Source organism: Choloepus didactylus, chromosome 1 (assembly GCF_015220235.1).
Source record: "Choloepus didactylus isolate mChoDid1 chromosome 1, mChoDid1.pri, whole genome shotgun sequence".
Taxonomy (NCBI): Eukaryota; Metazoa; Chordata; class Mammalia; order Pilosa; family Megalonychidae; genus Choloepus; species Choloepus didactylus.
The window spans coordinates 89472579-89497140 of record NC_051307.1 but is presented as its reverse complement, the minus strand read 5'-3'; the positions used below and the strand labels follow the sequence as shown (position 1 = coordinate 89497140).

Sequence of the window (24562 nt, the reverse complement as noted above, 5' to 3'; positions counted from 1 at the left end):
ACATGCTACAGAGAAATCTTTCATGAAAGGAAGAGTCAATCAATGCAGCAAATTTCATTGTTGTCTTATTTTAAGAAATTGCAATAGCCACCCCAGCCTTCAACTGATCAGTCAGCCGCTATCAGCATCGAGACAAGACCCTCCCCAAAGGCACAGATGATCATTAGCATTTTTTTCAGCAATAAAGTATTTTTAAATTAAGGTCTGTACATTTTTTTTTTAGACTTAATGCTATTGCACACTTGCTAGGTTACTGTATAGTGTAAACATAACTTTTATATGCACTGGGAAATCTAAAAGTTTGTGTGACTTGCTTTATTGGGATATTGGCTTTGTTGCAGTGGTATTGAACCCAGCCTGCAATAACTCTGAGGTGTGCCTGTTATTTTATAATGTCTTCAAACTTAGAATGGACCTTACTGAAATGCTTTAAAAACTTTATTTTCCAGCATAATGAGGCTGTCTTGCCACTTGGGTTTTTGTTTGTTAAAATTAAACTCTATGTGTTCCTATATTGTTATGGTAAAATTTTGATGATATTGATAATATTAAGGGCTTATATTTATTGAGGGCTTATTTGTGCCAGGCACTGTTCTAAGTCCCTCACAAAAATTATTAAATTTAAATAGTTCTTGAATGTGCAGATTTTTATCTTTTAGATAAACATACCCTAGTAAAGTTCACCTGCTTCTCAGAGTCAGACGGCAAGTTGATGAAGAAGATGAATTAGCATGACTCTTTGATGCACACCCTCCCCTGTACCACCTCTCTGCTGTTACGATGTTTTAGGAAAAAGAGAAAAAAGTGAAAAAAGTTTGAGATACTCCAAAGCAATTCAGGCAGAAATGAAGGGAAAAGGTAAAAGCTGTCAAGAGAAGAGTTAGAATACCCTTCTCCTCATCTTACTAATTCAGCTAATTAATAAAGGACTCCAACAATACTAAATGATTTACATACATTAAATCTGTATCCCCTCTTGAAAGGATTTCATGCTTTGCAAAGGTTATAAACAGATTTCTTGAATATCAACTTCCCTATGTGTCTTTAAAATATTCTGGTAGTTGCAAAAATTTCATTTCTTCACTGTTTTGGAAAAACAGCTCTTGTTCAAATGTGTCAAGCCATAATAACAAACCAATGTAGACAGATAGTAGACCTTTCCTTAAAGCTTTCTCTTATCTCTGGTGGTCTTTGCCTATCATAAGTGTCTGTGGCACTTACAGGAATGCCACAAAATTTTGTGTTTATTATATGGTACCTCTGATTTTCTTTTATTCTGATTAAAGCTTTACCTGTGCCTAAATATTTTATTAACTCAAGAGTATTCTTTCTTTTATGTCCCCAAAAACCTGAGAACAATACTAGTTACAAATTAGGTACTTAATAAGTGATTCTGAAATAATTAAATTAATGAACAAATGAACAGACTTTAAATTGCCATTGTCCACTGATTCTGAGGAGCTGTAACTGTTATTTGTGCAGTATAAAGTCAGAAAATTTTCAAAAGACAGTATTTTTGGTTTCTTTTTTATCTAAAGTTCTCAAACTTTCAGGATCCCTTTATAGTATTATAAATTGGGTAACCCAATGAGCTTTACCACATTAGAAATTAAAACTGAGAGAGTTAAAAACCCAAGAATACAAGCACATATTCCAACTAGCCTTCAGGGCAATGACGTTAGCACATGTCGTGTAGCTTCTGGAAAACGCCACTGCACACTCATGAGGGAGTGAGAGTGAGAAAGGTAATAATGTCTTAATATTTTTGTGAAAGTAATGTAGAACTCACAGACCCCCTAAAAGGTCTCAGAGAATTGATCAGCTAAAGTATTACTGGGTTGGGCATGGTAAGGATAGTTGTTAATCTTAAGAAGAAAACAATAATTTCTACTTTTATATTTAATCATGAATATTGAAGGTGAATGATTCTAATTATCTAACAAGTACAAAATTAACTTAATTTTAATAAATGTTAAACTAAGGTTAACATTTTTATTGTTCAAATTATCTTCCTTTGGAAAAAAACAATATTTGGAGATTGTGAACTGTATCTGATATGTATTTAAAGTTGCATTCTCTTACATTGCAGTTCCTCAGTTTGAAACTACATGTAGTTACGTAGAAGCCACACTTGAAGAGTTTCTGACCTGGAACTGTGACCAATCTAGTGTTTCCGGACCATTTAGAGATTATGATCATTCCCAGTTCTGGGCTTATGCTGACTATAAATATTTTGTCCATCTATTTGAAGACAAGACAGATATATTTCAGGTAAGTCAGTATGTTACTTTTAATCTTAGTTATAATTTGCTTTTGAGAAAAGATCATGAATTAATCTCCCTGGTATCTTTTTTCTTTCTTGTCTTTTTCTCTCATGAGAAACTCTTTTCAGTATTTTCTCACTTAAACCAAAAGTCTTCTGCTTCCTCTAGAGGAGCGCAGCATTTTGTTTACACACATGGGTAGCCTTCTTATCAACGTTTTCCTACTCGCCAAACCTCCTGCACACTGCTTTGACTTTAAACATTGTCTGACCTGGTTTAGAGTATGTAAAAAGCATAGATTATATATAATACTTCATTGCCTCCTGAGCTACATACAAGTTTTTGTTCTGTCAGTGAGGCAGGTAATGGTAAAAAGCTGATGATGTGAAGAAGAATTCCTAGGGCTGTGACTCAGGCTGCTGTGGTACAGCTATTTTCTCTGTTGATTTATGGCCTGTGAAAGAGAGTGCTGGGCTCCCATTATTTGGTAGGTGGAAGCCCCACAGAAATGTGGGAGTAACTTGCAGAAGTAAGAATGTAGAAGTTTTTTGCCACATGTTGGTATAACTGACAGCAGTGGTTTGCAGACTACAATGTCCTCTTCTAAGTGCTTTCTACCTCAAACTGTCAGTTTAATATTTGTGAAATGATTTTGCGAAACTCCATGCTCTGGTTTCTGTTTGTGTCTGAGTTCTGGGGCAAGAATGGGAGTGTTCCGATAAGCTGTTTGGATGATTCTGTCTTGCCCACAATCAGTTGTAGGCTCCAGGGTCTGTCATCCTGCCCCTCATCCTCTGTGGAGAAAAGTAGTTGGCCATCACTACAGGCTATTTAGTCTCTGCTCCTCTCCTCCTGCCTCTCAAGACTTTTCTCTCATATAGGCTGATACTCCTTGTTCAATTCAGCCCATTATTTTTCTTTTTCACTTTAAGTCAAGATATAGATGCTTATGTTTTCATAGTTATTATAATACAACTACCAATACTTTGTAGCTTTCCTTTGTTAAATTTTTTGAATATTTAAATAATTAATTTCATTTTTTTATAAAAGGGGAAAAATACATCTTGCCTATTACTGTTAGTTGAGAATATATTTTTATGAAAATGCATTAGTTTTGAAAACATTCAGTAAATGTTTTCTGAATCTAAAGTCCATACCAAATTTACTAATTTTTAAATGATAATTTTGATGTAGACATCCCTTCTTTTCAAAACCTTAGTTGTGATCTTCAACCCTGGAACTCATAGATTTCAAAGTAAATTTTTATAGTAGTAGTTTCTTATGTTTTTCATAATACCCTCTTTGGATTAGAATAATACTTTTTACTCCATACTTAAGGTAAAAAAATGTTTAATAGTAATATTTATCAAGTACTTACCTTGTACTTGGCTCTTTTCTAAGTGCTTTACATTTATATTGGTTCATTTAATGCTCATAGTAACCCCAAGATTTAATAATAATTACCCCCATTAGGAAAATGAGGCACAAAGAGGTTAAGTAAACCTTGCCCAAGATTATATAACCAAGAAGAGGTAATCCAAATGGCCTGCCTCCCTAGCTTTGACTACTGCACAATATGCCAGCAAAAGGTCCAAATACATTCAGTTCTGCAGGGACTCTACATCCAGCATTCATCAAATTGTGCTGAGTCTAGGCTCACTCTGCCTGGGTTGAGACTCATGGTCTGACCCTATCAGTTGTTTCCCAGACCAGTCCAGACTGCACTGGCAGACATATAACCCATCCATTAATTGTAAATATAAAAGACAGCCCTTCAGTAATGTGTCCCTGGAATTTTAATCAAGCTGTAGTAAAATCTGACATTTCTTTGTTAAATGAGATTTTGTTAACTCACATTATGGCTGTTGATTTTTTTGGATTAGAACAGGCAAATCTGCTATGAACAACCAAGTCCGTTAAGTTTATATCATCTCCTATCCCAGAGTTTTCTGGGCACTGAGCCTTCTTACATCACAGATACCTAAGTTGTTGTTTTACTGTTACCACTATAATCCATGTAGCCACCAAGTCTTACTGCTTAATTGTTTTGAGATTTCTTACATCTGTCATAAAATGGTGGGTAAACATTAAAATTAATAAATTTTTAAAATGTTAATTTGCTTAAAAATAACAAATAATAAACTGTTGCATGTTAACATAGGTATAATATTTAATGAAAAATAACTGTATTTAGAATTTTTAAAAATTTAGTAAGAAGAGTAGCTTTGTTTTACATTTTTGTGAGTTTGGCTTAATAGAAGACAGCTAGATTTTCATATCTACTTCATTTAATCTGTTGCAATTTGTTGTATCATTTGAAGTATACGAAGAAAATCTTGCTTCACATAGATATGCAGTTAAAAAAGAGAAAGACTACTTTACTAGCCCTTTTCAGATAAGTATGGATATTCTTTTTGATACTACACCAAACTTGACAAGGAGTAGTTTTGTGAAGGTTGGTTCACTGCAGTATAGGATCTGAAATCATATCAATGAACTCTTCACACTCTGTTACAAAAAATCCATTGTATCTTGCACTGAGTAGATTTTACCCATGCATGATTTTGTAATTCATTCACTGGCTGTTTGGAAAATATGGTTCACTGAATTATGTAGATCTTTCAAATGTTGACACATTTCAATATACTTGAGACATTTCAATGTAAAAATAAATCACATTTGTTAATATCATCACCCTTCTCTTCAGAAAACTCTTCAAGTGTAGGAAGTTAGATTGCTTTTATATTTCATGGTACAAATGTTCCAAAATAATTTTCACTGAGTTCAAAATATTTTCTAATTTCCCTTGTGATTTCTTCTTTGACCTATGGGTTGTTTAAATGTATATTATTTCATTTCCAAATATTTGGAGATTTGCCATCTCTTGTTCTATTATTGATTTCTAATTAAATTCTGTTGTATTCCAAAACTATACCTTGTGTGTTTTCAATCCTTTTAAACTTATTGAAACTTGTTTTATGTCCTGGGATATAGTCAATCTTGATAAATGTTCCATGTGCATTTTAACATCATGTGTATTTGCTATTGCTGTTTTTGGGTGGAGTGTTTTATAAATGTCAGTTAAGTCAAGTTGGTTGTTCAAGTCTCCTGTTTCCTTACTGGATTTCCGTACACTTTCTGTCAGTTATTGAGAGAGAGGTATTGAAACCTCTAACTATTATTGTGGATTCATCTCTTTCTCCTTTCAAGTTGGTCATCTTTTGTTACATTTATTTTGAAACTCTGTTATTAGATTCATACACATTTAGGATTACTGTGTCTCCTTGATGAACTGACATTTTATCATGATGAATCACCCTCTCTATCCCTGGTAATATTTCTTGTTCTGAAGTCTACTTTGAAGTCTGCTTTGCCTTTGATTGGTGTTAGCAAGAAAAGAGAGTACTTGCAAAATGATTTCATTATATAAAATTCTAGAACTTGCAAACTAATCTGTAGTGGCAGAGGGTATATCAGTGGTTGTCTGAGAATGGGAATGTAGGAAAGGGTGGCTTACAAAGGACCCAGGGAAACTTTTGGGCATAACTGAAATGTTTGTTATGTTGATTATGGTGATGATTTCTTGGGCATATATGTATGTAAAAACTTCATCAAATGGGGTACTTTATATATATGCTGTTTTTGTATATCATTTATACTTCAGTAAAGTTGTGTGTGTTTGTGTGTGTGTTTTAAAGAATACAGTGCTACTATGAAACTTTGGTTCCACTGTCTTGACACCAGCAATTTTATTCATCATTGCTTTTTCACCATCATTGCAAATATCAACACAGTGAAACAGGCAAATAATGCCTTAGTGTTATGAAAATAGTTTGACCTCACAAATCTCCTGAAAGAATCTCAGGGACCTCCAAGGGGTCTACAGATCCACTTTGGGAATGCATAATCTCTATCATCACTTCTGAAATTACTCCTTATTCCTCCAGTTCCTACTCTTCTAATTAATTCTTGTTCAGGAATGACTCACATACCCCACAAAAGATACATTCAAATCTTAATCTTCATTCCTATGGTGTGAACCCTTTTGTAAATAGTATCTTCAAATTTGTTAAGGTGAGTCAGGGTATAGGTTCATTTATGAATAGGATCTTCAAAGATCCAGTTCAGGTATGGCCAAACTGAATGAGCGTGGCCTTAACCCATATAACTGGAGGCCATATTAAGGAGAGGAAATTTGGATGAGAAAAGCCAGAAGTTAGAGAAAACCATGGGAGGAGACCAAGGACATTGCCATGTGACAGAAGATTGCCATTACCAGAACACTACTAACTCTGGGAGAAAGCATAATTATGATTTTGGACTTCTAGTCTCTAAAATGTGAGCAAATAAATTCTCATTATTTAAGCCAGCCCATTGTTTGGTGTTTGTCATTGCCCCTCTGGGCAAACTAAGACAATTCTAAAACAATTTAGGAAAACAGATTTCAAGTAATGCTCCAGGTTAAATATTGAAATATGATAATCTTCTTTACAAACATTTCATGATTAAAATTGTATAAGAGAGGCGGGGCAAGATGGCAGACTGGTGAGCTGTAAGTTTTAGTTACTCCTCTAGGAAAGTAGGTAAAAAGCCAGGAACTGCGTGGACTGGACAGCACAGAGCAATCTGTCTTTGGGCATACTTCATACAACACTCATGAAAACGTGGAACTGCTGAGATCAGCGAAATCTGTAAGTTTTTGCGGCCAGGGGACCCGCGCCCCTCCCTGCCAGGCTCAGTCCCGGGGGAGGAGGGGCTGTCAGCTCCGGGAAGGAGAAGGGAAAACTGCAGTGGCTGCTCTTATCAGAAACTCATTCTACTGATTCAAACTCCAACCATAGATAGACTGAGACCAGACACCAGAGACTCTGAGAGCAGCCAGCCCAGCAGAGAGGAGACAGGCATAGAAAAAAAACAACACGAAAAACTCCAAAATAAAAGCAGAGGATTTTTGGAGTTCTGGTGAACACAGAAAGGGGAAGGGCGGAGCTCAGGCCTTGAGGTGCATATGCAAATCCTGAAGCAAAGCTGATCTCTCTGCCCTGTGGACCTTTCCTTAATGGCCCTGGGTGCTTTGTCTATTAGCATTTCAATAACCCATTAGATCTCTGAGGAGGGCCGTTTTTTTTTTTTTTTTTTTTTTTTTTTTAAATCCTTTTTTCTTTTTCTAACACAATTACTCTAAGAAGCCCAATACAGAAAGCTTCAAAGAATTGCAATTTGGGCACGTCAAGTCAAGAGCAGAACTAAGAGAGCTCTGAGACAAAAGGCAATAATCCAGTGGCTGAGAAAATTCACTAAACAACACAACTTCCCAAGAAAAAGGGGGTGTCCGCTCACAGCCACCATCCTGGTGAACAGGAAACACTCCTGCCCATCGCCAGCCCCATAGCCCAGAGCTGCCCCAGACAACCCAGTGTGACGGAAGTGCTTCAAATAACAGGCACACACCACAAAACTGGGCGTGGACATTAGCCTTCCCTGCAACCTCAGCTGAATGTCCCAGAACTGGGAAGGTGGAGCAGTGTGAATTAACAAAGCCCCATTCAGCCATCATTTGAGCAGACTGGGAGCCTCCCTACACAGCCCAGCAGCCCAGAACTGCCCTGGGGGGACGGCACTCACCTGTGACATAGCACAGTCATCCCTCAGCAGAGGACCCGGGGTGCACAGCCTGGAAGAGGGGCCCACTTGCAAGTCTCAGGAGCCATACGCCAATACCAAAGACTTGTGGGTCAGTGGCAGAGACAAACTGTGGCAGGACTGAACTGAAGGATTAGACTATTGCAGCAGCTTTAAAACTCTAGGATCATCAGGGAGATTTGATTCTTAGGGCCACCCCCCCTCCCCGACTGCCCAGAAACACGCCCCACATACAGGGCAGGCAACACCAACTACACACGCAAGCTTGGTACACCACTTGGGCCCCACAAGACTCACTCCCCCACTCACCAAAAAGGCTAAGCAGGGGAGAACTGGCTTGTGGAGAACAGGTGTCTCGTGGACGCCACCTGCTGGTTAGTTAGAGAAAGTGTACTCCACGAAGCTGTAGATCTGATAAATTAGAGATAAGGACTTCAATAGGTCTACAAACCCTAAAAGAACCCTATCAAGTTCAGCAGATGCCACGAGGCCAAAAACAACAGAAAATTATAAACCATATGAAAAAACCAGACAATATGGATAACCCAAGCCCAAGCACCCAATTCAAAAGACCAGAAGAGACACAGCACCTAGAGCAGCTACTCAAAGAACTAAAGATGAACAATGAGACCCTAGTACGGGATATGAAGGAAATCAAGAAGACCCTAGAAGAGCATAAAGAAGACATTGCAAGACTAAATAAAAAAATGGATGATCTTATGGAAATTAAAGAAACTGTTGACCAAATTAAAAAGATTCTGGACACTCATAGTACAAGACTAGAGGAAGTTGAACAACGAATCAGTGACCTGGAAGATGACAGAATGGAAAATGAAAGCATAAAAGAAAGAATGGGGAAAAAAATTGAAAAACTCGAAATGGACCTCAGGGATATGATAGATAATATGAAACGTCCGAATATAAGACTCATTGGTGTCCCAGAAGGGGAAGAAAAGGGTAAAGGTCTAGGAAGAGTATTCAAAGAAATTGTTGGGGAAAACTTCCCAAATCTTCTAAACAACATAAATACACAAATCATAAATGCTCAGCGAACTCCAAATAGAATAAATCCAAAAAAACCCACTCCGAGACATATACTGATCACACTGTCAAACATAGAAGAGAAGGAGCAAGTTCTGAAAGCAGCAAGAGAAAAGCAATTCACCACATACAAAGGAAACAGCATAAGACTAAGTAGTGACTACTCAGCAGCCACCATGGAGGCAAGAAGGCAGTGGCACGATATATTTAAAATTCTGAGTGAGAGGAATTTCCAGCCAAGAATACTTTATCCAGCAAAGCTCTCCTTCAAATTTGAGGGAGAGCTTAAATTTTTCACAGACAAAGAAATGCTGAGAGAATTTGCTAACAAGAGACCTGCCCTACTGGAGATACTAAAGGGAGCCCTACAGACAGAGAAACAAAGACAGGGCAGAGAGACTTGGAGAAAGGTTCAGTACTAAAGAGATTCGGTATGGGTACAATAAAGGATATTAATAGAGAGAGGGAAAAATATGGCAAACATAAACCAAAGGATAAGATGGCCGATTCAAGAAATGCCTTCACGGTTTTAACGTTGAATGTAAATGGATTAAACTCCCCAATTAAAAGATATAGATTCGCAGAATTTATCAAAAAAAATGAACCATCAATATGTTGCATACAAGAGACTCATCTTAGACACAGGGACACAAAGAAACTGAAAGTGAAAGGATGGAAAAAAATATTTCATGCAAGCTACAGCCAAAAGAAAGCAGGTGTAGCAATATTAATCTCAGATAAAATAGACTTCAAATGCAGGGATGTTTTGAGAGACAAAGAAGGCCACTACATACTAATAAAAGGGGCAATTCAGCAAGAAGAAATAACAATCGTAAATGTCTATGCACCCAATCAAGGTGCCACAAAATACATGAGAGAAACACTGGCAAAACTGAAGGAAGCAATTGATGTTTCCACAATAATTGTGGGAGACTTCAACACATCACTCTCTCCTATAGATAGATCAACCAGACAGAAGACCAATAAGGAAATTGAAAACCTAAACAATCTGATCAATGAATTAGATTTAACAGACATCTACAGGACATTACATCCCAAATCACCAGGATACACATACTTTTCTAGTGCTCACGGAACTTTCTCCAGAATAGATCATATGCTGGGACATAAAACAAGCCTCAATAAATTAAAAAAGATTGAAATTATTCAAAGCACATTCTCTGACCACAATGGAATACAATTAGAAGTCAATAACCATCAGAGACTTAGAAAATTCACAAATACCTGGAGGTTAAACAACACACTCCTAAACAATCAGTGGGTTAACGAAGAAATAGCAAGAGAAATTGCTAAATATATAGAGACGAATGAAAATGAGAACACAACATACCAAAACCTATGGGATGCAGCAAAAGCAGTGCTAAGGGGGAAATTTATAGCACTAAACGCATATATTAAAAAGGAAGAAAGAGCCAAAATCAAAGAACTAATGGATCAACTGAAGAAGCTAGAAAATGAACAGCAAACCAATCCTAAACCAAGTAGAAGAAAAGAAATAACAAGGATTAAAGCAGAAATAAATGACATAGAGAACAAAAAAACAATATAGAGGATAAATATCACCAAAAGTTGGTTCTTTGAGAAGATCAACAAGATTGACAAGCCCCTAGCTAGACTGACAAAATCAAAAAGAGAGAAGACCCATATAAACAAAATAATGAATGAAAAAGGTGACATAACTGCAGATCCTGAAGAAATTAAAAAAATTATAAGAGGATATTATGAACAACTGTATGGCAACAAACTGGATAATGTAGAAGAAATGGACAATTTCCTGGAAACATATGAACAACCTAGACTGACCAGAGAAGAAATAGAAGACCTCAACCAACCCATCACAAGCAAAGAGATCCAATCAGTCATCAAAAATCTTCCCACAAGTAAATGCCCAGGGCCAGATGGCTTCACAGGGGAATTCTACCAAACTTTCCAGAAAGAACTGACACCAATCTTACTCAAACTCTTTCAAAACATTGAAAAAAATGGAACACTACCTAACTCATTTTATGAAGCTAACATCAATCTAATACCAAAACCAGGCAAAGATGCTACAAAAAAGGAAAACTACCGGCCAATCTCCCTAATGAATATAGATGCAAAAATCCTCAACAAAATACTTGCAAATCGAATCCAAAGACACATTAAAAAAATCATACACCATGACCAAGTGGGGTTCATTCCAGGCATGCAAGGATGGTTCAACATAAGAAAAACAATCAATGTATTACAACACATTAACAAGTCAAAAGGGAAAAATCAATTGATCATCTCAATAGATGCTGAAAAAGCATTTGACAAAATCCAACATCCCTTTTTGATAAAAACACTTCAAAAGGTAGGAATTGAAGGAAACTTCCTCAACATGATAAAGAGCATATATGAAAAACCCACAGCCAGCATAGTACTCAATGGTGAGAGACTGAAAGCCTTCCCTCTAAGATCAGGAACAAGACAAGGATGCCCGCTGTCACCACTGTTATTCACCATGGTGCTGGAAGTGCTAGCCAGGGCAATCCGGCAAGACAAAGAAATAAAAGGCATCCAAATTGGAAAAGAAGAAGTAAAACTGTCATTGTTTGCAGATGATATGATCTTATATCTAGAAAACCCTGAGAAATCAACGATACACCTACTAGAGCTAATAAACAAATTTAGCAAAGTAGCGGGATACAAGGTTAATGCACATAAGCCAGTAATGTTTCTATATGCTAGAAATGAACAAACTGAAGAGACACTCAAGAAAAAGATACCATTTTCAATAGCAACTGAAAAAATCAAGTACCTAGGAATAAACTTAACCAAAGATGTCAAAGACCTATACAAAGAAAACTACATAACTCTACTAAAAGAAATAGAAGGGGACCTTAAAAGATGGAAAAATATTCCATGTTCATGGATAGGAAGGCTAAATGTCATTAAGATGTCAATTCTACCCAAACTCATCTACAGATTCAATGCAATCCCAATCAAAATTCCAACAACCTACTTTGCAGACTTGGAAAAGCTAGTTATCAAATTTATTTGGAAAGGGAAGATGCCTCGAATTGCTAAAGACACTCTAAAAAAGAAAAACGAAGTGGGAGGACTTACACTCCCTGACTTTGAAGCTTATTATAAAGCCGCAGTTGCCAAAACAGCATGGTACTGGCACAAAGATAGACATATAGATCAATGGAATCGAATTGAGAATTCAGAGATAGACCCTCAGATCTATGGCCGACTGATCTTTGATAAGGCCCCCAAAGTCACCGAACTGAGCCATAATGGTCTTTTGAACAAATGTGGCTGGGAGAGTTGGATATCCATATCCAAAAGAATGAAAGAGGACCCCTACCTCACCCCCTACACAAAAATTAACTCAAAATGGACCAAAGATCTCAATATAAAAGAAAGTACCATAAAACTCCTAGAAGATAATGTAGGAAAACATCTTCAAGACCTTGTATTAGGAGGCCACTTCCTAGACTTTACACCCAAAGCACAAGCAACAAAAGAGAAAATAGATAAATGGGAACTCCTCAAGCTTAGAAGTTTCTGCACCTCAAAGGAATTTCTCAAAAAGGTAAAGAGGCAGCCAACTCAATGGGAAAAAATTTTTGGAAACCATGTATCTGACAAAAGACTGATATCTTGCATATACAAAGAAATCCTACAACTCAATGACAATAGTACAGACAGCCCAATTATAAAATGGGCAAAAGATATGAAAAGACAGTTCTCTGAAGAGGAAATACAAATGGCCAAGAAACACATGAAAAAATGTTCAGCTTCACTAGCTATTAGAGAGATGCAAATTAAGACCACAATGAGATACCATCTAACACCGGTTAGAATGGCTGCCATTAAACAAACAGGAAACTGCAAATGCTGGAGGGGATGTGGAGAAATTGGAACTCTTATTCATTGTTGGTGGGACTGTATAATGGTTCAGCCACTCTGGAAGTCAGTCTGGCAGTTCCTTAGAAAACTAGATATAGAGCTACCATTCGATCCAGCGATTGCACTCCTCGGTATATACCCGGAAGATCGGAAAGCAGTGACACGAACAGATATCTACATGCCAATGTTCATAGCAGCATTATTCACAATTGCCAAGAGATGGAAACAACCCAAATGTCCTTCAACAGATGAGTGGATAAATAAAATGTGGTATATACACACGATGGAATACTACGCGGCAGTAAGAAGGAACGATCTGGTGAAACATATGACAACATGGATGAACCTTGAAGACATAATGCTGAGCGAAATAAGCCAGGCACAAAAAGAGAAATATTACATGCTACCACTAATGTGAACTTTGAAAAATGTAAAACAAATGGTTTATAATGTAGAATGTAGGGGAACTAGCAGTAGAGAGCAATTAAGGAAGGGGGAACAATAATCCAAGAAGAACAGATAAGCTATTTAACGTTCTGGGGATGCCCAGAAATGACTATGGTCTGTTAATTTCTGATGGATGTAGTAGGAACAAGTTCACTGAAATGTTGCTATATTATGTAACTTTCTTGGGGTAAAGTAGGAACAGGTTGGAAGTTAAGCAGTTATCTTAGGTTAGTTGTCTTTTTCTTACTCCCTTGTTATGGTCTCTTTGAAATGTTCTTTTATTGTATGTTTGTTTTCTTTTTAACTTTTTTTTTCATACAGTTGATTTAAAAAAGAAGGGAAAGTTAAAAAAAAAAAAAAGAAAGAAAAAAGACAAACAAGGAAAAAAAAAAAAGATGTAGTGCCCCCTTGAGGAGCCTGTGGAGAATGCAGGGGTATTCGCCTACCCCACCTCCATGGTTGCTAACATGACCACAGACATAGGGGACTGGTGGTTTGATGGGTTGAGCCCTCTACCACAGGTTTTACCCTTGGGAAGACGGTTGCTGCAAAGGAGAGGCTAGGCCTCCCTATGGTTGTGCCTAAGAGCCTCCTCCCGAATGCCTCTTTGTTGCTCAGATGTGGCCCTCTCTCTCTGGCTAAGCCAACTTGAAAGGTGAAATCACTGCCCTCCCCCCTACGTGGGATCAGACACCCAGGGAAGTGAATCTCCCTGGCAACGTGGAATATGACTCCCGGGGAGGAATGTAGACCCGGCATCGTGGGATGGAGAACATCTTCTTGACCAAAAGGGGGATGTGAAAGGAAATGAAATAAGCTTCAGTGGCAGAGAGATTCCTAAACGAGCCGAGAGATCACTCTGGTGGGCACTCTTACGCACACTTTAGACAACCCTTTTTAGGTTCTAAAGAATTGGGGTAGCTGGTGGTGGATACCTGAAACTATCAAACTACAACCCAGAACCCATGAATCTCGAAGACAGTTGTATAAAAATGTAGCTTATGAGGGGTGACAATGGGATTGGGAAAGCCATAAGGACCAAACTCCACTTTGTCTAGTTTATGGATGGATGTGTAGAAAAGTAGGGGAAGGAAACAAACAGACAAAGGTACCCAGTGTTCTTTTTTACTTCAATTGCTCTTTTTCACTCTAATTATTATTCTTGTTATTTTTGTGTGTGTGCTAATGAAGGTGTCAGGGATTGATTTAGGTGATGAATGTACAACTATGTAATGGTACTGTAAACAATCGAAAGTACAATTTGTTTTGTATGACTGCGTGGTATGTGAATATATCTCAATAAAATGAAGATTAAAAAAAAAAATAAACAAGCACAGGGAAAAGTGCAGTGTCTGGTAAAAAAAAAAAATTGTATAAGAACTGGACATATCACGTTCTCCCTCACCTTCTGGGCTTTGCTCATGCTCTGCCTATTAAAATTCTACTTCTTGGGACTCAGCTCAGAATCAGCTTTAGCCGTGAAGCCTTCTCATCCACTCATACCTTCCTCAATCCAATCTATACCTCATTCCCACATGTTTTGTCCAGATTTTTATTTAAATGGTTCATGACATAGCATGCTTGTGTTTTGTTACACTAACAATATTGTAAACTGTTTTGGAACAGGGACCATTTTTTTATTCCCCAAAACTGCTGGCATAGTGCTGAACACATAATAGGTATTTGAATGATTATATAAATGTATTTTTTCCTAGTCTTATCATTTCTTGTTTCAATGTTTCTTTGGTCCTTAGGGCCCTTCATAGAATGTTTTAAACCCTGGCTTCACCTTTGTCATATTTTCTGTGACTTCTAGTTAATAAAGTGAGAAGTTTGGCAATCTTAATAAGAAATTAACTCTCTTCAACCTTCTATCAGTTTTATAAGTTTTTACTTAACAGCTTCTATTTGATGTTTCCATCTATTACCCCTTTTCTTCCATAAAGTACATTTATCCAAACTGCTTAGTATTTGATTAACTAAAAGCAAGTTTAATGATTAAACCTATTGCTAGGCTCTTCAGATCCTTCCAGCATTGGTACTTTTCCCCCAGCTGCCATTTTTTGCTTTTATTTAAGTATATCACTGATAAATATATAATATTTATAAATATTGATGTATATACAGTAAATATGCAGATATGATTGGAGATATCATGTAGCCTTAAAAGTGGCCTAAAATTGTAATTTATGATACTTAACTGGCTTCTGTGTATGCCAATGAAATTAGTCTCATTATTTTTTTTTATTAAATTCAGTTTTATTGAAATACATTCACACACCATACAATCATCCATGATATACAATCCACTGTCCACAGTATGATAACATAGTTATGCGTTCATCACCACAATCTATCTCTGAACATTTTCCTTACATCAGAAAGAACCAGAACAAGAATAAAAAATAAAAGTGAAAAAAGAACACCCAAATCATCCCCCCATCCCACCCCGTTTGTCCTTTAGTTTTTATCCCCATTTTTCTACTCATCCATACACTAGATAAAGGGGGTGTGATCCACAAGGTCTTCACAATCACACTGTCACCCCTTGTAATCTACATTATTATATAATTGTCTTCAGGAGTCCAGACTGCTGGGTTGGAGTTTGGTAGTTTCAGGTATTTACTTCTAGCTATTCCAATACATTAAAGCCTAAGAGGTGTTATCTATATAGTGCATAAGAATGTCCACCAGAGTGACCTCTCGACTCCATTTGGAATCTCTCAGCCACTGAAACTATTTCGTCTCATTTTGCATCCCCCTTTTGGTCAAGAAGATACTCTCAGTCCCACGATGCCAGGTCCACATTCATCCCTGGGAGTCATACTCTGCGTTGCCAGGGAGATTTACACCCCTGGGAGTCGGGTCCCACGTAGGGGGGAGGGCAGCGAGTTCACCTGTCGAGATGGCTCAGAGAGAGAGAGGGCCACATCTGAGCAACAAAGAGGTACTCAGGGGGAGACTCTTAGGCACCATTACATACAACTTTAGACTCTCCTTTGTGGTAGTGAGCTTCATAAGGGCAAGTCCCATGCTCGAGGGCTCAGCACATCAAACCACCAGTCCCAATGTTTGTGACAACATCAACACCAGTCCAGGTGATGATGTCCAACACATCCACACCTTCCCCCAGATCCTCAGGGCTGGGGAGGGGGAGGCTGTAAATATATTTTTTATTATCTGCCCAAATTACTCTGGGTTGTGTCACTATTTCAGTCCAGCCTATACTAACCTACCATATCTCACTTCCTATTCAAAGTTCCATGCAATTGTGGTGTTTGAACAAATTGACTGTAGAGTTGTACCATTTAGAAAATTTAGATCCTGTACCAAATAGATATCTATTCCCTTGGTCTCATATGAAAGTTGAAGTTTTAAAACACAATCAGTTTCAACCTTTATCCTTTGGCCTGGCTTGCCCTGGTCTTAACCAGACCTGCTTCATTCATATCACTAATTGAAGTCTGGGCTCTTTTTCAGCTTTTTTTTTTTTTTTTTTTTTTTTGACAGTGGCTGTATGCACTAATACTGACATTCATATCTGCCGAGCTCTAGCCCTGAGTTTCAGGTGTCTCAGAGATATGCATTGTTCCAGAGACCAATCAGGTTATACACTAGGGGATCAGCATCTCAAAGTTTAGAGACAGGCCTTACAATTCAGGGATAGAGTTAACTGCTGTAAAAGCTTACAATCTAGGGACTATTACAATTATTATGTCCACGTTAGGCTATGTTCTAAGATTCAATTCTGAGTTTACACATTGTAGTTAGTCCATATTGGTGAGGCATCATCCCTCTCACCATGTTTTCTCCAACACTTTTACTCCTATATATATATTTTCCTACACTTTTATAGAGTTATATTCACATACCATACATTTATCCACAGTGTAAATCAGTTGTTCATGGTATCATCATAAAGTTGTACATTTATCACCACAATCAGCACTTGAACATACTGATTACTACAAGAAAAATTGTGTTTTGTTTTGTTTTTTTTTTGGCAATAAGAAGAAATGATAAAAAGAAAAATAACATGTCATACAATACGATATACTACTAAGGACAGCAAATAACACCACTACCAAGAATTCCATATTACTTCCCTATATCCCCCTCTCATATACATTTAGCATTGGCATATTGCCTTTGTTACATTTAATGGAGGTATATTACAATATTACTGTTGACCATAGACTCCAGTTTGCTTTGATTATGTTTTTTCCTGAATACCATCCCTTTTTTAAATTTCTACATGGTTGACATTCATTTGCTTTCCCACATGCAAAAACATTTTTATATTTGAATATTTAGTAACAGTCATTGGCCACTCCAATGTTTGCCACGTTATACAGTCCCAGTCTTTATCATCTATCTTTACCTCTGGTGTCATACATTCTCCTATCCCACCTCTTTCAGCTTTACTCAGACATCTTTGTTCAGTGTACTTACAATACCGTGCTACCATCACACAGTATTATGCTATCTATTTCTGGATCTATGCAATCAATCCTCAACATTCTGTAGTCCTTCAGCATCAAATGGTCTCTGCCCTCTTACTATCTCCTGATCGCCTGTGTTGTCAGCTTTTAACTCCCAAAGTTTGTTCATTAATGTCTGTTCATATTAGTGAGACCATACAGAATCTGTCCTTTTGTTTCTGGCTAACTTCACTCAACATAATGTCCTCAAGGTTCATCCACATTATTACATGATCCATGTCTTTGTTCTGTCTTACAGCTGCATAATATTCCATCATGTATATATACCACAGTTTGTTTATCCACTCGTCCTTTGATGGACATTTAGGCTGTTTCCATCTCTTGGCAATTGTGAATAATGCTGCAATAAACATTGGTTTACAAATGTCTGTTTGTGTCTTAAGTTTCAGTTCCTCTGAGTATATACCCAGCAATGGCATAGCTGGGTCATATGGCAAATCTATATTTAGCTTCCTGAGGAACCTCCATACTGTCTTCCAGAGTGGTTGCACCATTCTACATTCCCACAAACAATGAGTAAGTGTGCCTCTTTCTCCACATCCTCTCCAGTACTTGTCATTTTCTGTTTTTTGGATAATGGCCATTCTGGTAGGTGTGAGATGATATCTCATTGTGGTTTTGATTTGCATTTTCTTAATAGCCAGTGAAGTTGAGCATTTTTTCATATGCTTTTGAGCCATTTGTATTTCCTCTTCAGAAAAATGTCTGTTCATGTCTTTTGCCCATTTTTTAATTGGATTGTTTGTCTTTGTGTTATTGAGATGCAGGATTCCTTTATATATTCAGGATATTAAACTCTTATCTGATATGTGGTTTCCAAATATCATCTCCCATTGTGTAGGTTGCCTTTTGACTTTTCTGACAAAGTCCTTTGATGTACAAAAGTGTTTAATTTTGAGGATATCCCATTTGTCTATTTGTTCTTTGGTTGCTCGTGCCTTGGGTGTGAGGTCTAAGAAACCACCTCCTTTCACAAGATCTTTGAGATATTGCCCTACATTTTCTTCTAAGAGTTTTATGGTCTTGGTGCTAATGTTTAGGTCTTTGATCCACTTTGAGTTAATTTTGGTATAAGGTGTGAGATGGACATCCTCTTTCATTCTTTTGGAAATGGATATCCAGTTCTCCAAACACCATTTATTGAACAGGCTGCTCTTTCCCAGTTGCTTCGGCTTCACTGCCTTATCAAAGATCAGTTGTCCATAGATGTAAGGGTCTACTTCTGAACACTCCATTCGATTCCATTGATCAGTATATCTGTCCTTATGCCAGTACCATGCTGTTTTGAGCACTGTAGCTTTGTAATATGCTTCAAAGTCAGGTAGTGTGAGACCTCCCACTTCATTCCTCTTTCTCAAGACATTTTTGGCTATTTGGGGCACCTTACCCTTCCAAATAAATTTAGTTATTGGTTTTTCTATTTCTGTAAAGTAAGTTGTTGGGATTTGAATTGGTATTGCATTGAATCTGTAAATCAGTTTAGGTAACATTGCCATCTTAACTATATTTAGTCTTCCAATCCATGAACATAGTATGTTCTTCCATTTTTTCAGGTCTTGTTCAATTTCTTTTAGCAGTTTCTTATAGTTTTCTATGTAAAGGTCTTTTGTGTCCTTGGTTAAGTTTATTCCTAAATACTTGATTCTTTTGGTTGCTATTGTAAATGGGATTTTTTTCTTGATTTTCTCCTCTTGTTGCACATTACTTGTGTATAGGAACACTACAGATTTTTGTGTGTTGATCTTGTAGCCTGCTACTTTGCTGTATTCATTGACTAGTTCTAGTAGCTTTGCTGTAGATTTTTCTGGATTTCCTACATATAGAATCATGTCATCTGCAAATAGTGAAAGTTTTACTTCTTCGTCTCCAATTTGGATGCCTTTTATTTCTTTTTCTTGCCTAATTGCTCTAGCTAGAACTTCCAGCACAATGTTGAATAACAATGGTGATAGTGGGCATCCCTGTCTTGTTCCTGATCTTAGAGGAAAAGCTTTCAGTCTCTCCCCATTGAGTGTGATGTTAGCTGTGGGTTTTTCATATATTGCCTTTATCATATTGAAAAAGTTCCCTTCTATTCCTATCCTTTGAAGTATTTTCATCAGGAAAGGATGTTGAATTTTGTCAAATGCCTTTTCTGCATCAATCGAGATGATCATGTGGTTCTTCTGCTTTGATTTATTGATGTGGTGTATTACATTAATTGATTTTCTTGTGTTGAACCAGCCTTGCATACCTGGAATAAATCCCACCTGGTCGTGGTGTATAATTCTTTTAATGTGCTGCTGGATTCGATTTGCGAGTATTTTGTTGAGGATTTTTGCATCTATATTCATTAAAGAAATTGGGCTATAATTTTCTTTTTTTGTAGTATCTTTGCCTGGTTTTGGTATTAGGGTGATGATGGCTTCATAGAAAGAGTTAAGTAGCTTTCCCTCTTCTTCAATTTTTTTGAAGAGATTGAGCAGGATTGGTACTAATTCGTTGTTGAATGCTTGGTAGAATTCACATGTGAAACCATCTGGTCCTAGGCTTTTCCTTTTTGGGAGCTTTTTGATGACTGACTCAATCTCTTTACTTGTGATTGGTTTGTTGAGGTCATCTATTTCTTCTTGAGTTAATGTTGGTTGTTTATGCTTTTCTAGGAAGTTGTCCATTTCATCTAAGTTGTCTAGTTTATTAGCATATAGTTGCTCATAGTATCTTCTCATTATCTCCTTAATTTCTGCAGGGTCGGTAGTTATATTTCCTTTCCCATTTCTGATTGCATTTATTTGCATCTGCTCTCTCTTTTTTTTTGTTAGCTTAGCCAGTGGTTCATCGATTTTATTGATGTTCTCAAAGAACCAACTTCTGGTTTTGTTGATTCTCTCTATTGTTTTCCTGTTCTCAATTGCATTTATTTCTGCTCTAATCTTTGTTATTTCTTCCCTTCTGCTTGCTTTGGGGTTAGTTTGCTGTTCTTTCTCTAATTCCTCCAGGTGAGCAGTTAACTCTTCAATTTTTGCTCTCTCTTCTCTTTTAATATAGGCATTTAGGGCAATAAATTTCCCTCTCAGCACCGCCTTTGCTGCATCCCATAAGTTTTGATAAGTTGTGTTTTCATTGTCATTTGCCTCGAGGTATTTACTAATTTCTCTTGTAATTTCTTCCTTTACCCACTGGTTTTCTAAGAGGGTGTTGTTTAGCCTCCATATGTTTGTGAATTTTCTGACCTTCTGCCTTTTATTTATTTCCAACTTCATTCCATTGTGGTCTGAGAAAGTGTTTTGTATAATATCAGTATTTTTAAATTTGTTGAGACTTGCTTTGTGACCCAACATGTGGTCTATCCTAGAGAATGTTCCATGAGCACTTGAGAAAAACGTGTATCCTGCTGTTGTTGGATGTAGTGTTCTATAAATGTCTGTCAAGTCTAGTTCATTTATCATACAATTCAACATCTCTGTTTCTTTAGTGATCCTCTGTCTAGATGTTCTGTCCATTGATGAGAGTGGTGTATTGAAGTCTCCAACTATTATTGTAGAGGTATCTATTTCTCCTTTCAGTGATCGCAGTGTTTGCCTCATGAATTTTGGGGCATTATGGTTTGGTGCATAAATATTTATGACTGTTATGTTTTCTTGATGAATTGACCCTTTTATTAATATATAGTGTCCTTCTTTGTCTCTTTTAATTGTTTTGCTTTTGAAGTCTAACTTGTCTGATATTAATATAGCTACTCCCGCTTTTTTCTGGTTGTTGTTTGCATGAAATATCTTTTTCCAACCTCTCACTTTCAGTCTATGTTTGTCCTTGTGTCTAAAGTGAGTTTCTTGTAGACAGCATATAGTTGGGTCCTGTTTTTTAATCCATTCTGCCAGTCTGTGTCTTTTTATTGGGGAGTTTAATCCATTTACATTTAGTGTTATTACTGTAAGGGCAGTACTTTCTACTACCATTTTGTTTTTTGGAATTTATATGTCATATCTTATTTTTTCCTCTCCTTTTACCTTTCCTGATAATCTTCATTTCTGCACTCTTCTCCAGCTCTCTCTCTCCTGTCTTTTCCTATCAGCCTGTAGCGCTCCCTTTAGTATTTCTTGTAGTGCCGGTCTCTTATTCACAAACTCTCTCAGTGTCTGTTTGTCTGAAAATGTTTTAATCTCTCCCTCATTTTTGAAGGAAAGTTTTGCTGGATATAGAATTCTTGGTTGGCAGTTTTTCTCTTTCAGTATCTTAAATATATCATGCCACTGTCTTCTTGCCTCCATGGTTTCTGCAGAGAAATCTGTACATAGTCTTATTGACTTTCCCTTGTATGTGATGGATTGCTTTTCTCTTGCTGCTTTCAGAATCCTCTCTTTGTCTTTGACATTGGACAATCTGACCAGTAAGTGTCTTGGAGTAGGTCTATTGGGATCTATTCTATTTGGGGTACGTTGTACTTCTTGAATCTCTAATTTTCTGTCTTTTATAAGAGTTGGGAAATTTTCAGTGAATATGTCTTCTATTACTCTTTCTGCCCCTTTTCCCCTCTCTTCTCCTTCTGGGACACCCATAACATGTATATTTGTGCGTTTCATGTTGTCACTCATCTCCCTAAGACCCTGCTCATATTTTTCCATTTTTTTCACCATCTGTTCTTTTGTGTGTATGAATTCGAATGACCTGTCTTCCAGTTCACTGATCCTTTCTTCTGCCTGTTGAAATCTACTGTTGTGTGCCTTCATTGTGTTTTTCATCTCCTCCATTGTGGCCTTCATTCCCATGAGTTCTGCCATTTGTTTTTTTAAGTTTATGAATTCTTCTTTATGGTCAGCCAGTGTCTTCTTTATATCCTTCAGCTCTTTTGCTATATCTTCCTTCATTTCATCAAATCTATTTAGCATTAGTTGCCTCCACTCCTGTGTCTCAGCTGAGCTATTGTTTGTTCCTTTGGCTGGTCCATGTTTTCGTGTTTCCTGGTATGGCTTGTTATCTTAAGTTGTCTAGGCATCTGATTCTCTTGATTAGTTTATTTTGGAGCTTGTTTTCTGTCTTTTACTTAGTGGTTTTCTTGTTGGTTGGCTTTGTTCTCTGGCCTCTGTTATTCAGTTCAACTTATTCTAGACCTCTAACTTAGGTTCTATTTAGTTGATCGGAATTTTTCCCCTCTTGTTTTTTCTGTTTCTTGCTCTGCCTCTATGTAACCTTTTTGTGAGTGGGTCTCCTCAGATATGGTCGACCCTAGTCAGATTTTCCCAGTCTAGTGAGGCCCAGGTCTCATTGGGAGGGTATGGAGTTTTCCTGAGAATGAGACCCTCGTATGAGGCCTTTAGAATTGGTGCTTTTCCTCTCCTGTCCAGCAGGTGGTGCTGGCCAGCCCGCAGCTCCCCCACCAGTGTAAGGAGGTATGGAGCCTTTAGTTCTCCTGGTGACTCTGATCCTGTCAGGGGCGTGGCTGACTGAAGCTGGAATCTGAATTCCAGCCCCTCGGGTCTGAATTCCCAGAAGGAGGACTGCCAGTTGAGCTGGGCCTCCCTCCACTCTCCCAATCCTCAGAATTCCAGTTGTCTCTCAGGGGCACTATTCCCTTCTCCTCTCTCCTCTTTGGGGCCTCTCCAGGTAGATTCCTTGGTCAGCCTGAGTTGCCAATTAAAGATGGGGGTGGAGGCCTTCAGTAGTGAATACGGAATTCAAAGACACTGTGGGTACTCTGTCTCCCCCAAGCCCAGCCTAGTCCCTCAACCTGGGCTTTCCGATAGAAAATAACCACATATATTACTTTTAGATTTAAAAAAAAAAAAGTAGAAAAGAAATCAAGAAAAAGAAAAAAGAAAAAAAAAAAAAAGAGTCTCTTTTAAAAGTCTTTCCCCAGCCTGGAAGTTTTGTCAGTGTCAGAATAGAGCATTTAAAGATATGCTTTCGTCTATTGTCTGATAATTACTCTCCAATGGCTTCAGTTCCACCCCTGCTGCGGGCTATTGAAATGCAAAAAGATAAGGGATCAGTGAGAAGCCAGAAGGGACAAAATGTAGGGGGAAAAAAAATGGCTTTTTTGGAGTCTGGGAATGGGTGCCCGCTTTTACGTGCCCCCGCTTCTCGGAGTCCAGCCCTTCTTTGGCACCCCAGCTCCCAAAGTTAGTTAATTAATTTGTTAATTAATTCTGCAGTTGAGGCTGGGTTGAGCCTCCCTTCTTGCCCTCAGCAGATTGCTGTTTTTTGTTCCCCCACCCCCCCTTTCAGGGAGCCGGCAGCAAGACAGTCTGTGAGGTCTGGGTGGGGAGGGGCGCCAGACCCCTGGTCTGGGGAACTTACAATGTTCGCTGGGATCTCAACTTTTCCTCCAATTCCAAACTTGTGTCCAATGTGTGACTGGGTACTGGAGACCCCGAAAACACTGTTTCAGATAGTTCTTGGGTAATTGCCAGCTGCTCTAGGGGAGAGACGAAATTCTGCTCCTCACCACTCTGCCATCTTGCCCCACCTCCGAGAAGTTCTGTTTTGAGGAGCAAACTCTGTTTAAAGTAAGTCTGAGAACCTGATGAAGCACACGCACTCTTGAATCAACTGCCCTGATTCGAATCCCACCTCTGCTTCTTACATGGTATGTAAAACCAGGCCAGTTCTTTATCTTCTGGGTGTTTAGTTTCCTTATCTTGCTGCCTTGCACTCCCGCGTTTGGGCCAGGGCGCTGCTTCTTGCTGTGGCCCTCCTCGCCGCTGCCTTCGACGTGCTGGAGCTCACCCACAACGACTTGGAGATTCGCATTGGCTACACGGGGTCTGCCGGCCTCATGCTCATTTC

General features: G+C 38.0%; 1 protein-coding gene across 3 annotated transcripts in view; it reads left to right on the top strand.

Annotated features, from left to right (window-relative positions):
* Window positions 1-24562, top strand: part of HSPBAP1 (HSPB1 associated protein 1) — a 91654-nt gene that overhangs the window by 31995 nt on the left and 35097 nt on the right. For all 3 annotated transcript variants that reach the window (XM_037836902.1, XM_037836919.1, XM_037836909.1), the window contains one exon: window positions 2090-2271. In XM_037836902.1, the coding sequence (XP_037692830.1) occupies window positions 2090-2271 (182 nt within the window). The remainder of the gene's footprint in view (window positions 1-2089; window positions 2272-24562) is intronic.